At 29.6% G+C, this 14,567-nt stretch overlaps 2 protein-coding genes across 10 annotated transcripts in view; both read left to right on the forward strand.

The window, feature by feature from the left end:
• LOC123007917 (L-lactate dehydrogenase) overlaps positions 1-9,037 on the forward strand; it is a 14,730-nt gene extending 5,693 nt beyond the window's left edge. For 3 of the 8 annotated variants that reach the window (XM_044403430.1, XM_044403457.1, XM_044403463.1), the window contains 5 exons: positions 1,540-1,670; positions 1,721-1,838; positions 5,109-5,456; positions 5,506-5,747; positions 8,569-9,037. In XM_044403430.1, the coding sequence (XP_044259365.1) occupies positions 1,540-1,670; positions 1,721-1,838; positions 5,109-5,456; positions 5,506-5,747; positions 8,569-8,733 (1,004 nt within the window). In that variant the 3' untranslated portion in view covers positions 8,734-9,037. The other 5 variants (XM_044403480.1, XM_044403486.1, XM_044403448.1 and 2 more) reach the window with 5 other exon arrangements.
• A 530-nt stretch (positions 9,038-9,567) lies between these two features.
• The window catches only part of LOC123004919 (bestrophin-2), a 27,958-nt gene continuing 22,958 nt past the window's right edge, over positions 9,568-14,567 (forward strand). For both annotated transcript variants that reach the window (XM_044398452.1, XM_044398467.1), the window contains exon 1: positions 9,568-9,807. In XM_044398452.1, coding sequence (XP_044254387.1) covers positions 9,737-9,807 — 71 coding nt within the window. In that variant the 5' untranslated portion in view covers positions 9,568-9,736. The remainder of the gene's footprint in view (positions 9,808-14,567) is intronic.

The raw sequence follows: 14,567 nt of genomic DNA on the forward strand, positions 1-14,567 counted from the left end.
TCAATAAGTAAGCAACTTAAAATTAGCAAAAGAAGCGTATTTTGACGGCTAAAATTTGAGTCTATATTGTAAAAAATGACTTGGCCACAATTTTTTACTTAACAGTTTTTTTGTAATTTAAGGAAATTAATTAACTAAAAAAAACAAGTACATCAAGTGATTTTTGTACAATGTATTTTTTAGACTTACTATTGGTATTCTTGTTTATGTTTTTCAATGTTGCGATTCGCACAGCTGGCGCTAAATCTTGTATGAAGTAGAGAGAGATTATTGAAATTTTGGTTGAATTTTTATGATGATTTAACTCTAAATTAATATTGATTCATATTTAAAGGTGCTGTGTTATATCAATTATTCCGTTTTTATTGTTACAAATTTAAACCGGTGATAGAATATTCTATTTTAAGACAAAAGTTTCCTATGAACATGTATTAAAAAATGTTTGTACCCCCTGAAAGAGATGAGAATAGATAAAATTATAAAAGTTGGTACAGCTGATAACACCTGAACGAATTCAAAGATCAATTGTCAAAATTTTTAATCACGGGTGTCTTAAACGGTGAAACAAATTTAATTTTTAATTTTCATCCTTTTTATAGTCTGTAAGACAAATTGTAAACTGATTTTACTTAAAAACAGTAAGTTTAATCGAAAAAATGCAAGAGACCTTTTTTTTTGTTAAAAACCCTGAAATTTAGAATTTTGTGGCTAAAAGTGCCACGAACCAACAGCCTAAATAGTTAGGGTACTTTTACCCTAAACCCCCCCAGTTTAGGACGCCCCTGAGTAAAAATTTCGCCATTTTATCTTTGAATTCGTTTGGGTGTATAAAGGCTACAAGTTGTACTAAATTTTGAAATTTTATCTGCTGAAATATTGGAAGAAATCCATTAAAAGATGCACCCCTTTCAGGGGATGTAGCTCTCTTATTTAATATTTTTCGATACATGTTTATAGGAAACTTTTATCTTAAAATTGAATATCCTATCACCTGCTTAAATTGGTAACAATAAAAACGGAACACCCTGTATAAAGCAATCGATCCTTGAATTTTTTATCTTATCTATTTAGTGGTATATATTGTGTATATATTGGTCTAAATCTACTTCAATTAGTTTTTAAATAGTTAGCAATCTTTTGTGCTGCAATATTATACAAGTAGGGAAGTGGATAGGTGTGACTATTTTAGTACTATATCTTATTTAGGGGGTTGTTTTCACTGTTTGGTTTCTAGTGGAAAATAAACAAAATTGCATTTTTATCATCGATTTTACTGCGTTAAGTATTTACTTTCACTGTTTGTTCTGTCAACAAATATTTGACGATACAAACTTGTTATTTTTCTTTTGTTCTTATCAAAAAAACTGAAATTTATGATCTGACACACTCTATGCCATAACGTGACACCTTTCAAATTTTTTTGAAAAAATCTGATCAATCAGATTTTGCATTTGTTGTTATAAACCAAAGAAATTTTTATTTTTAATTAGTGTGATGCGTTTTGAATAACATTGTTGATATTTTTTCTCATCATTTCAGATATAATGTCCGGAACTAAAGAACTCCTTCTCTCCGAAGTTTCACCCGGAGTTAAAGACAGTGAATCGAAAGTCACTGTCGTTGGTGTGGGTCAAGTCGGAATGGCTTGTGTTTTCAGTATTTTGGCCCAAGTATTTCATTCACAACTCAACAATCTCAAATTTGAACAATTTTTTTTCAGAATGTCTCACACGATGTCGTACTTATTGATTGCGTTGAGGACAAACTTCGGGGCGAAATGTTGGATCTACAACACGGATCACTCTTCCTGAGAAATCCAAAAATCAACGCTAGCTCAGGTATTTTGCTTTTTTACACTGACTGCCAAAATTAACAGGACAACTAAAATTTTGCGATTTTTCACATTGCAATATTTTTGTTATTCTTTGATGGATTTCGACGTATTTTTGTTTGTCTTAAAGAAAAAACTTTGTAGATCATTGCAATTTAATTCAATAACATTTCCAGTTTTGTCTTCTAAATGTGATACTCAAAAGACGAAGGCACGGTTTTTTACTTATTTTTATACTGAGCAATAGTGTGCGACGAAGACAAACTTAAGTTTTTACTGATTTCAGTTTATTGCCCATTCTTTTCTGAATTATGTACTACATTTTCCATAGTTTTAATTCTTGAGACATGAGTGATATAAACCTTTAAAAAAAGAATTACATTTTCGATTTCAATGAATGTTCGTATTAAATAGGCCGAATGTTCCAAAACGTCAAAATAAGCGCATGGAAGCTTCCAATAGTTAACTATTTTACTTGTAATCCTTTAAAGTTCCAATAGTCCAGTCAAATTAGTCATAAAAATAGTGGTCAAATAACCAAAATTCCTACAGAGCTAAATTTTGGTGGAGACCTTGGGTACACCATTAGAAATAAAGTGTCAAAAGTCCCCATCGATCCCATGTGTGCTAAAAAAGTTATTCGGGGTCAAAGATCAAAATTTGACGTTTTTTAGATTTTTTTCGAAAACGGTAAGTTTTATCAAAAAGTAGCCCAGGCAAAAATTATAGATCTTAAAATTATCTATAAAAATGGTCTTTATACTTTTTTTCTAAAAATCACCATTCCTGAGATATCGCGATTCTAAAAGTTGAAGGAGTAACGTTCTACATCATATGCACATACAGAGTGCGCCAGAACTCGCGCCCCAAAGACAAATGCCATGTAGGTGAAGGCACCAGTATCATAGTAAAATGTTAAAAAAATTCTATCTATAAAAATTTCAAAGTTATGAGAGTTTAAATTTTGCACTTTGACTCTATTTATTTCTTTCTTTCTTTCTTACATTTTTCTTGCATTTTCAACCCTATTTGCATCATTTTGAAAAACATGAAACGGAGCACAGATTTTAAATATTTTTTCTCATACTTGTCGTGAAAATTTTAGTTGTTCGTTTTTCACAGCTTATTAAGAACGTAAAGCTCAACGTTTTTGCATTTTTTTCCAAGCAATTAGTAAACTGGTTGAATTTAAATTAATTTAAAACGATTTGAAACTGAGACGGTAAAACGCTCTAAGCGTCCTCACTTTTACTCCGCTGTACTACTTTTTTTGGATCATCCAAAAAATCGAGCAATTTTGTATCTCGTTTCGTCTCCTGGTATGTAGTTCTCCATAGTTCCAAGTTTTTCAGGTTTTTTGTGTTCAAAGACGTAATTGTGCTCTTTAGATGACATAAGCAATAATTTTCTGAACTTTCTGAACAAATATTTAGTAACATTAGAAAAGCAATGTATTTTTCAATGCTTTGCATCTCTAAGGTACCAGAAGATAAAATTTTGAAATAAATTGGTCCTCATTCGGAAAAGAACGGGCAATAACCTGAAATAAGTAAAAACTTAATTTTGTCTCTGTTGTACAGGGTAGCTGTTGTACAGCTGTAGTGTACAGGGTGCTGCATTTTGGATGTCCGAATAGGGAATCTCCGAAACTAAAATGTTTAGCCAAAAACGAGTCGTACATTCTGGGGCTCATTTTTTGAGAAAATAATATTGGTTGAAACCGCATCCCGCTATCGTCTTTTGTTTTCGACTTACAGAAAAAAGTTGACTTTTTGGCGAAATCTAAAAAAATTTATATCTTCGTTATTATAGAAGATACGGATTTGAAAAAAAGACATTATATAGGCACTTTTTTACGAGGAATTTAATAATGTAGTTAACAATTTTTTTCAGTTATTAGTTTAGCCGTAATAAGATAAACTTGTATTTTTTTAAATGGAAATCATAGGCGGCTATGGCAAACAAAATATTTTTTTATAACTATACTTAAAAAGTGAAATACACATTTTGTGTGATAACAGTTGGCCATGGAAAAACTATTTCACTCTAAATGTGTAAATAATAATCAATAAGAGTTTTGTGAACTGTAAAATAGATGAAAAAATATATAAAATTATAAAGATTTAAAAAATACAAGTAGAAGCATTGAACAAATATCCGAGCGCCTCAGAACAAAATTATTACATATTTTTTAAAAAATCCAAAAATGGGAAAAACAAATGTGTCAACAGTCTACACAATTAGAGAAAACATTTTTTTGATGATCTAATGGAGGTAGGATAATGTTTCACATAGACGGAATTTGGGTATTTGAATAGCCATTTTTGTGTCATATAAAATATATTTTATTGAGGAATTAAAGCGTTTTTTTTTTACAACACTCTATGTATCACTAGAAGTTGCAATGGTAATGTTAGCTTGTTTAAAAACAAAGTAATGTTATTAGTCGCCAATAAGTTGATTTACGATTTATTTTGCATCTTTTTCATTACTTAGTACTTAGAAAATTCTTTCATTAGTGACACTGGTTGAATATAATATAGTTTAAATCCTTTTGGTTGAAGATGGAACATTTTTTCATGGCCAACTGCGAACAAAAATCAAAGATAATTTTTTGCTAAAAATGTATTATAACAATTTGTTGCAAATATATATTTTTTAGATAAGAAAAAAACAAGCTTTTTCAAAATGACATAGCCATTTATGATTCCCATTTAAAAAAATACAAGTTTATTTTATTACGGCTAAACAAACAACTGAAAAAAATTGTTAACTATATTATTAAATTCTACGTAAAAAAGTGCCTGTATAATGTCTTTATTTCAAATCTGTGTTTTCTATAATAACCAAGATATGATTTTTTTTAGATTTCGCCAAAATGTCAACTTTTGTCTGTAAGTCGAAAACAAAAGACGATAGCGGGATGCGGTTTTAACCAATATTATTTTCTCAAAAAATGAGCCCCAGAATGTATCACTCGTTTTTGGCTAAACATCTTAGTTTCGGAGATTCCCTATTCGGACATCCAAAATGCAGCACCCTGTACACTACAGCTCAGTATAAAAAAAGCAACTGTGCTCTCGTCTTTCAGGTATAACATTTACAAGACAAAACTAGAAATGTTATTGAATTAAATTACAATGTTCTGCAAAGTTCCGACAAAGAATAACAAAATTATTGCAATGTGAAAAATCGCAAAATTTTAGTTGTCTGGTTAATTTTGGCGGTCAATGTGGTTTGTTATTTAAGTTGTGAAAACTGATAAAAAAAATTGTAGACTACGCGGCCTCTGCCGGTTCCCGGCTCTGCGTCGTAACAGCCGGAGTCCGTCAGCGTGAGGGGGAATCCCGCTTGGATTTAGTTCAACGCAACACCGACGTCCTCAAAAACATCATCCCAAAACTAGTGAAATACTCCCCCAACACTGTCTTACTCATCGTCAGCAATCCCGTCGATATCCTCACTTACGTCGCTTGGAAACTCAGCGGATTACCAAAACACAGAGTTTTAGGTTCAGGAACCAATCTGGATTCGTCCAGATTTCGTTTTTTGATGTCACAAAAACTGGGAGTGGCTCCTAGTAGTTGCCACGGCTGGATTATTGGCGAACATGGCGATTCCAGCGGTACTTTTTTGTCATTTTTTTAATCAAAAATTCGATTTTTCTCTTTTAGTGGCGGTGTGGTCTGGTGTAAACATCGCCGGGGTTCGTTTACGTGAACTTAATCCGAATATGGGGACAGATAGGGATGAGGAACATTGGGACCAATTGCATAAAGATGTGATTAATAGCGCTTATGAGATTATCAAGTTGAAGGGATACACCAATTGGGCGATTGGGTTGAGTGTGGCTTCCTTGGCGCAGAGTATCCTCAAAAACTCGCATAATGTTCACGCAGTTTCGGTTAATGTTAAGGTAAAAAATGAGAATTTTAAGAGGTGTCGTTGGTACGAAACAAAGCTAAAGATCGAGAGAAATCGTGGTCTTTCTTGGGCATTTTTCATTATTTTTAGACAATTTTTTTATGAAAGTTGGTGCAAAAAGCTAAACTATGTTTCTTTTTTTTTAAACAGGTGTCCCAGCGAGTTGGTAAAGTCCATTATTGAGCTTTGATTGTTGAAATTAAAAAAAAATTATTTAAATAGACATAAAAAAATGTCAAATCTCAAATTTTTTGACAGATGCTAAACTTTTATTGGTCGATTTCGTAATTTTTTAAATAAGTTGTTTTCTTTTACGAAAACGTACAAAAACAGTTAGAGACATTTTCACATTTGATGGCGAAAACAACAGACGGTTAAACGTCAGAAAATTTATTTGAAATTGTCAATTTTTCCAGAGACGTTCGTTAATTATTTCAGAATGTCACATATTGGTAATAAAAAATTATTCGTTCTCAAGCACAAGAAATAATTTGTCACACGTGAGACTACATAAGAAGAATCTTTCCGATAAACCTTTTTCCAAGACTAATGAACGTGTTTTATTATTTTACTAAATTATTAAACTTAATCCCACTTGTAACGTTTATGAGAAAATTGACACTGACTAGTAAGTTTTGTGACATTTTACAGTGTTTTGTTTTCGCCATCAAATATGAAAATGCCTCTAGAACATTTTTATACAAAGTGGTTATAAATTTTCATCTAGCCAGTTGCGAATTTTCCATGTAAAATAAAAAATGCCGCTTTACGAAAATAGGGGTACCTACTTGTTTTAACTCAAAATTTAAAAATGGCCGCTTACTAAGCGTCCGTTTCGAAAATAGACTTCAATTATAAACTTGTTTTCTTCCAAAGAATACATTATTATCAATTATTATTGGAAATTAGTTGAAACAATAAAAGTTCAATTAACAACAATTTATTATTAATTAATAAGTGACACTAATGACAGAACTAGAGCTTTCAAAAAAAGTAGAGCGGCACATTTAAAGTTACATGCAAAAAAAATTCCAAAGCTGGCTAGATGAAAATCATTTATAACCACTCTGTACAACTGCAAAGAAAAAAGTAGGTACAAACTTTAAGACTATAACAATTTTTTAGTGTGTTGCACTTGTACAGATAAAAAATGAAGAAGTTTCTTAAAAGTTAAATAACTTAAAAAAATTATATGGAACACGTACCTCATTCTTTGTTTATGCATCTAAGAGATTATTAAATTATCTATCCAAAAACATTTACGTTTAAGTGCTACAATTAATAACTAAAAACAAAAAATAACTAAAAAAGAACTATAAACATTAAAAAAAATCATTATATCAAAGACCAAAAAGTGCACATTTGCATAAGATATGGAAGAAATATCACTTAAAAATCACATTTATGTTACACTGAATTATTTATTTTTATTTCTACAATAAAATAATTTGAATTTCAATATTTATTTTGGCTTTTGCAACCTCCGGAGGAATCCCAAATAAGTGATCCGTGGTGGAATTATTATGGTTGCCTTGGTATCAACACTGCTCATTTTAATGAGTTTTAAAGTTAAATATCTCTTAATTTATCAATTCAACATATTGAAAATTTATTTTTTTAGATAGACAATTTATTAGTCTATTAGACGCAACAAAAATTAGGGTGTACCATTTAGATCTTTTAAATTATTGAAATTTTAACAACGTTCTACATTTTTTTAATTTTTCGACTGGATACATTATTTTTTTTTTGTAGCTATCTTAACTTTTTTTGTAATAAATCTTTAAACAGAGTATGCTTTTGAATATTAACTTATTTTAAAAACTAAGCAAAATTGACCAATGGAAGTTTAACTTAAAAAGCATTGAAATTAAAAACCACATCCAAAAATATCAAGAAACATTTTAAAAAATGCAAATTTATATTGTAATTTATTTTTGGAACACGCTGTACAGTTGAAAATAATTTCAGACCATGCACTAGATTAGTATTTATCAATTGTACAGGGTGTTAAATAAAAATTGTAAAATATTTCAGGATGTAATAGTATGGACCAAAACAAACAAAAAAGTCTTAATAAACATGGATCCGCAAAGTAACAGTTTTGGAGATATCGGAGATTATTCGTTTTTTGAAATAATATTTTGCAATCTGTTCAAACAATATCTCCGAAACCGTTACTTTGCGGTTTATACTATTATCTCCTTAAATATTTTACAACCTTTTTTAAACAACGTGTATATTTTTTTAATTTTAATATTTAAACGTAAAACTTGTTGGGACACTCTGTATATTTTAAACAAGTTTTTGTTTCGTGTACAACAAAGCTTCCAATTTTTTATTTTCTTTTTCTTTGCTTTTTGAAACACTATATTTATTTTTTAACAGTATTTCGCTCGCTTTTTGTACTAGTAGTTATGCAACACATTTTACACATTTCGCTCATCGAGTAATACCAGGTGTTCTATTTTGACTTACCAGGGCTACCACGGTATAGACCAAGACGTGTATTTGTCCCTACCGGCCATTTTGGGCCTCAATGGAGTATCCCACGTGGTACAACAGCCTTTAAACGAAACGGAAAAGTCTCAACTCCAACAATCTGCATCTCTCATTCACGATGTGCAAAAAAATATCAGCTTATAAACGAATTAGTATTATTCTTGTGATATTTGTCGACTTGTCTCATGTGACTATTGTTATATCAAGCTCTCTGTACACACTATTTTTATAAAACTTTTATACAGCTTTTTGTGTGTCTTAACCGAGCTAGATGTCACTTCTTTTAATTATTTATTTTTGTCGTTATTTAGGGCCGTCACGGCATTACTCAGGAAGTCTGCTTATCGCTTCCAACAGTTTTGGGCGAAAACGGGGTTTGGTCTATTGTAAATCAGTCTTTGACCGAGGATGAGAAAAATAGGTTGTTGAAATCAGCAACGACACTTGACGATATTCAAAAAACCATTCATTTCTAGTAATAACCAATGTGTTCAGCTTTTGTTATTAGTCTAGTTTAGATTGCCTCTAGTTTTGCTGTATTTTTAGTTCTAAGAGTTTGATTAAATGATTCTCTAGGGGCACGTTGGGATCAATTTTGACACGTTTTTGTCACTTCCTTGCGTTTTGGGACTGGATGGTGTTAATCAAGTGGTGAAAATTAATTTGCAACCTGACGAACTCAATTCGTTCAAAACTTCAGCCAAAGCTATGGAAGATATCCAAAAGAGTATTGTATTTTAATATTTATGATAATGTAAATAAATTTCAGTGTTTTTATAATTTGTGTTTTTTTCCTGAAACAAAGATTAATTAAAAACGAGGTTAATTAGTGACTTATTTTGACACAGGTATAACGATGTATTCGGCCTTATTTAATTAGTTAACAATTGTTAATTTTTATCCTCGTTTTAATTAACAATAAAAAACAGTTTATTGCTGCACTCGTCGCTTCGCTCGTTGTGCTCCTAATTACTCTACCACCTCATTTAATGTTTTTGTTTTAGTGTTTTTCATTGATATTAAAATTCTACTTAACTTATCAAAATTTTTCTAAAAGTCCCTAAATGATTTCTAATGACGGCTCCTCAGCCCAAGGTTACAAATATGAAAAGTGGCCAAACTGTTTTATTGAGTGGAATTATTTTATAAAATGTCAAGGCAAAACGGGCCCAAAATGGTTCATTGTCAGATTCAGAAAAATTCCACTTTTTGGTCTCTTCTTCCCATTTTGAAACATCGAGTTCCAGCACAACAACGCTTAAAACATTTTGCCCCACTAAAAACACAACACACCTGTGTTCACCTACAACGCCAGTGATTGTAAAGTTACGATACAAGCAGTCAGTTTGTAACTACTAGTCGTCTAGTAGCGTTTTAGTTAGTACTTTGAAATTTGAAACATTAATGTTCACAATTTCGGTGTCAAACAAGTGAAGTGTGTGCATGTTGTGATGTGTTGTTTTGGTTGTTTGTGATAAAATGACTGTTACATACACGGGACAAGTTCCTAACGGAAGTACTTTCGGTTGTTTTTGGAAAGTACTAGGAATGTAAGTTGCTGATTTAGTTGTGATCTTACGTAAACTTTAAACGATGAATATGTTGGCGATTTTAAGCGGTGACCGTGGTGCAAAACTGCAACTAGGAAATTATTTCTGGTACCTACTTTCGATTATTTAAATTATTTTATTTAGGACGCGCAAATTTGGACCAAATTGCCATTTTCAAAACATATGTTAAATAATCGGAAGTTGTTATTTTTCTAGATTATTAGTTCAATGGCTTTTGACACAGTATGCAAACAAACTTGAGTTATTAACAAAAAATATAAATATTGAATTATGACACGTACTTATGAATGATAGAATGTTGGGTAACTTAATAACACTCAACATGTACTTTTGATGTCTCATTTTATTAATGATAACAAAATTATTTAATTTATTTACCAGTTTAAAGCCTAATATATAGGGTGGAAAAAATGTTAAAAAATTTTATCTATAAAAATTTCGAAGTTATGAGAGTTTAAATTTTGCACTTTGACTCTATTTATTTCTGTTGGAAAAATAATTTTCCAAGTTTTTTTGCCACAGGCTATTAGAAGAAGAAACAAAGAAGCTGTATCCTAAATTGTAACTCTGTTTAGTGTTATTTGTGGCTTTTATTACCAAAATTTTTGTACCGTTACTAAATAATTATAAACATATACAAGATAGGAATAAAAAGATGTCAAATGTCAGAAAATAAATGTCAAATTTTTTTGACAGAGAATTTTTTAGACATTTTTTCCATTTTCCTGGGATATTATAATACTCTGTATTTATTTATCGTCACTTTGCCATTACCATCACAGTGCAGTAATGTTTCTTGGAAGGTTAAAATTGCAGTAAAACGTGTTTAACGTAAATTGATGGATTAATGTAAACTGGAATTATTTATAAACGTTCAAAAAAAATTACAAAAAAGAGAAAAAATTTGTTCCAGAAACGCTGAAAGAATTTTTAACATTTAATTAATTTCTTGAAATGAAAAATCTGTTTAATTTTGCCATTGTTGTCTTTTACTAAATATTTTTAATGCTTTGTTTAATGATTAGGTAATATTCAGTTTTTTCTCTATTTGTTTTTGAAACATCCTGTATAAGTCGATAGAATTTTTGGTGATTTAATGAAAAACTGTTAAAAGAGAGTTTTTATGGTAATAAATTTGCGTAACTGAAGTTTGGTGTCAATAAAAACGCATTTGTGTTGAAATATATTATTTTTAATATTATGGCCTTAAAAATTATGTCTTTTGTACGTCTTTTTAACACTGTATACATAATGTTTCTGAAGTGTAAGTAAAAATTCATAATTGGCTTAAATTTTTGTAACTTTTAAATTATGTTACTACTCGCAGGTATGCACTTTTTTTTAGAAACGCTGAAAGAATTTTTAACAGTTAATTCATTTTGAAATGAAAAATCTGTTTAATTTTGCTATTGTTGTCTTTCACTAAATATTTTTAATACTTTTTTTCAATCTTTGTTAAATCTAGACAAGACTTTTAAAACATGGCTACTTGAAATCCGAATGTTAGCCACATTTTTCAATATTCTGGTCCAAAAATAATTTAAAGAAAAATTTTTAGTGTCAGTACCACCGATAGGAACTTTTTTTGAATGGTGGAGGTCTAATTTTTGTTTTTGTGTTTTTGGAACATCCTGTATAAGTCGATAAAATTTTTGGTGAGATTTTTTTGCCATAAAAAATACAAAATTTAAGATGATTTTTCGAAAATTATAAACACTTTGTATAACGTTTAAAAAACTGAAAAGGACTATTTTGTTTTAAAGAAAATTATTTGACATTTTTTATAATCTACTGTAAAATTTGCTACTTAAAATCCGAATATTGCCGACATTTACAAACGAAATAATTGAGAGAAAAATTTTTAGTGCCAACAGTAAAAACATTCTTTGAATGGTTGATGTTCACTTTTTTCTCTATTTGCTTTTGAAACATCCTGTATAAGTCGATAGAATTTTTGGCGATTTACTGAAATGCTGTTAAAAGATGGTTTTTATGGTAATAATGTTCCGGTAATAAATTTGCGTAATTGAAGTTTGGCGTCAATAAAAACTCCATTGACGTGCATTTGTGTTTGAAATTTATTATTATTTTTTAATATTATTACTTTAAAAATTATTTCTTTTGTATGCTAAAAGTAATTTCGTCTGCAATGTTTCTGAAGTGTAAGTAAAAAATTTTTGTAACTCTTAAAATGTGTCACTGGGTATGCACTTTTTTTCAGAAACATTGAAACAATTTTTAAACAGTTTTAATTAAAAAATTATATCTACTGTAATAGTGACAGTTTTTAGAATACAATTTCTTTATTTTTGAGTAATCTACAATTTATTTTACAATTATTCTCTTTGGACATTAATATACTTGTGACGAGAAGTTTTCTCAAGTCAAATTGCCATTAAAGAATACAAAAGTCATATCCAAATAATTTTTTGAAAAAAGTAATTTTTGGTGTTTAGAAAGAAAAAATGTCATCTAAAAAACCGTACAGAACCTTTTATTCAATGTTTGGTTTCAGGAAAATTTTTGCTTGTTTTATGCAAAAAAATAATTTCAATAATTATAAGCATTGCAAGTGGGTAGATTTACAACTTGAACGATGCAAATATGACATAAACTGGTTTAAAAAATCACAAGAAAACATGATTTACATCTAATAAAGCAACCTTGATCGTTCTATGATCGATTCGAGTACTTATACAAATTATTTCCTCGATTTCTAGTAACGTTTCAAGAGTTTGAAAATATTGACTAAAAGCAAACTTTCCGCACCGGTTTGTTTTAGTGCTAATTCAAATCTGTTTAAAGTAACTGTAAAAAACCAAATTACATAAGGTTGTGTATGTATCACTTTTACAGTCTTACAACAGTATTTGTTATAATTGTTGAAATGAAGCGCTGACAGAATGATTATCTGGTCAGTTTCAGTTTGTACTTCCGTACGGTGCCTAATTACTATTGCAAATAATGACCTCCTTTTGTGTTACAATACAATCAGTCAGTAAACAAATCATACAACCGAAAAGAGAAATCAGAACTAAAAATCTAATCAATAAATAAGTCGTTAACATCTCTGAGAAACATTGAAATGTTAAATATATGCCGATTAGTATCTTAGAAAAAATCACTCACAATCGATTACACGTGATATAAAATCGGCTTACGTTGAGTGAAAGATTTACAGTTATGTGGCATTAAAACACAAGTAATTATTTCTCTACTTTTCCACTTCAAGGCATTCCATTTACAAAGACAATATCAATAAGTGCAATTCTGTTATTGTTTCTGTAATAAATTTTCTGAAATATTACTTGCTGTATTGTCGTCCACCTGTTGCTTTGAGGAAGTAAATTGAATTTTAACAAGGTTGGGAGTTGCTATGGGAGGTCGGGTATGCAAACCAACCAATGATGCGTTCTATTTCTAGTCTTGGATTTGGAACAAATTAAATACACAGTATATTATTTAAACGACAAGTATTTCTGATCACTAAAAATAATAAATGCACAGTAAAAATAATAAATGCACAGTAAAATAATAAATGCACAGTAAAAACAATGAATGACTGTCTAGCAAAACGAATTAATTTAATATTCACACATTTACATACAAAATGTTTCCGAGCAAAATCGGAATATCGCAAAGCGTTTAACAACAAAATTGTGATATCAGGAGTACAGCAGTGCAAACAGTGGCGTACGCTGATTAGACTGATTACCATTTGTGCACAGTTTCCAGTCATTGCTAAAATCATTCTTGCGCAGGGGCTCTTGCTAATACATATACCACCCTCCAATAATAATAAAAATTCAGTAATATAAAAATAAGTACCAATAATTATAACATTCTTGCGCAGGGGCCATACATTGTTATGTAACCAAGACTGAAAATTCTTTAAATTTTATGTTATTTTACTAATTTTGATTAAAGTTACTGAGCGTCCTTTACTTAGCATTTATTATGCAAAATGTTATATGTATTGACCATTTTTAATTTTTACTGTGCAAAAATTTATTAAATACTGGTCATTTATCATTTTATACTGATCAAAATTGAATTATTTACTGATCGCTTTATTACTACTGTCTTGGATTAATGCATAGAAAGTTATTCAAATAAAATTTAAAAAAGATAAACTAAAAAAGAAAATGTACCATTCCTTTTGGCCATACAGAATTGCATATACAGTTTTTTTCTTTGAATTGCATTTTTGTTTTGTTTAATAACTACTAGAAAAAAATAATGTTGTGAGATATTATTTTTAATTAGTAATAAATTATATTAAAATAGTCAATTTACCTCACTTTTCTCTACTGTTTTTAATGAGTAGTAAACTCGTATTGTAAACTAAACTAAACGAATATTTATTTTGGTTGTGTGTCGAATTCTTGAATAAACAGAATTTTTGTTTGAATATTTTACAATTTTATAATGTAAAATTTGCATTATAAAAAAGTTCTTTACTTTCATCGATAAAACGATGAAAATGTAAGATGCTTTATGAGATTTTGCTATTAAATATTAATTATTACGAATCATTTTATCTCACTTTCCCCTTGTTACTATTTTTTATAAAGAGTAAGTCAGTCTAACAATAGGTTGTTTTTTAAAACATTAAACGATAAAATGCTTTTAAAGAAAACTATACTCTTTGTACAATATGTAATTATATGTAGGTAATTAGAGAAGTAAAATTTTTATTTTAATATTTTACATTATAAAAAAGTTCTTTACTTTCATCG

Source organism: Tribolium madens, unplaced genomic scaffold (genome assembly GCF_015345945.1).
Source record: "Tribolium madens isolate multiple individuals breed KSU strain unplaced genomic scaffold, Tmad_KSU_1.1 Scaffold_11;HRSCAF=98;Tcas5.2_LG3b, whole genome shotgun sequence".
Taxonomy (NCBI): Eukaryota; Metazoa; Arthropoda; class Insecta; order Coleoptera; family Tenebrionidae; genus Tribolium; species Tribolium madens.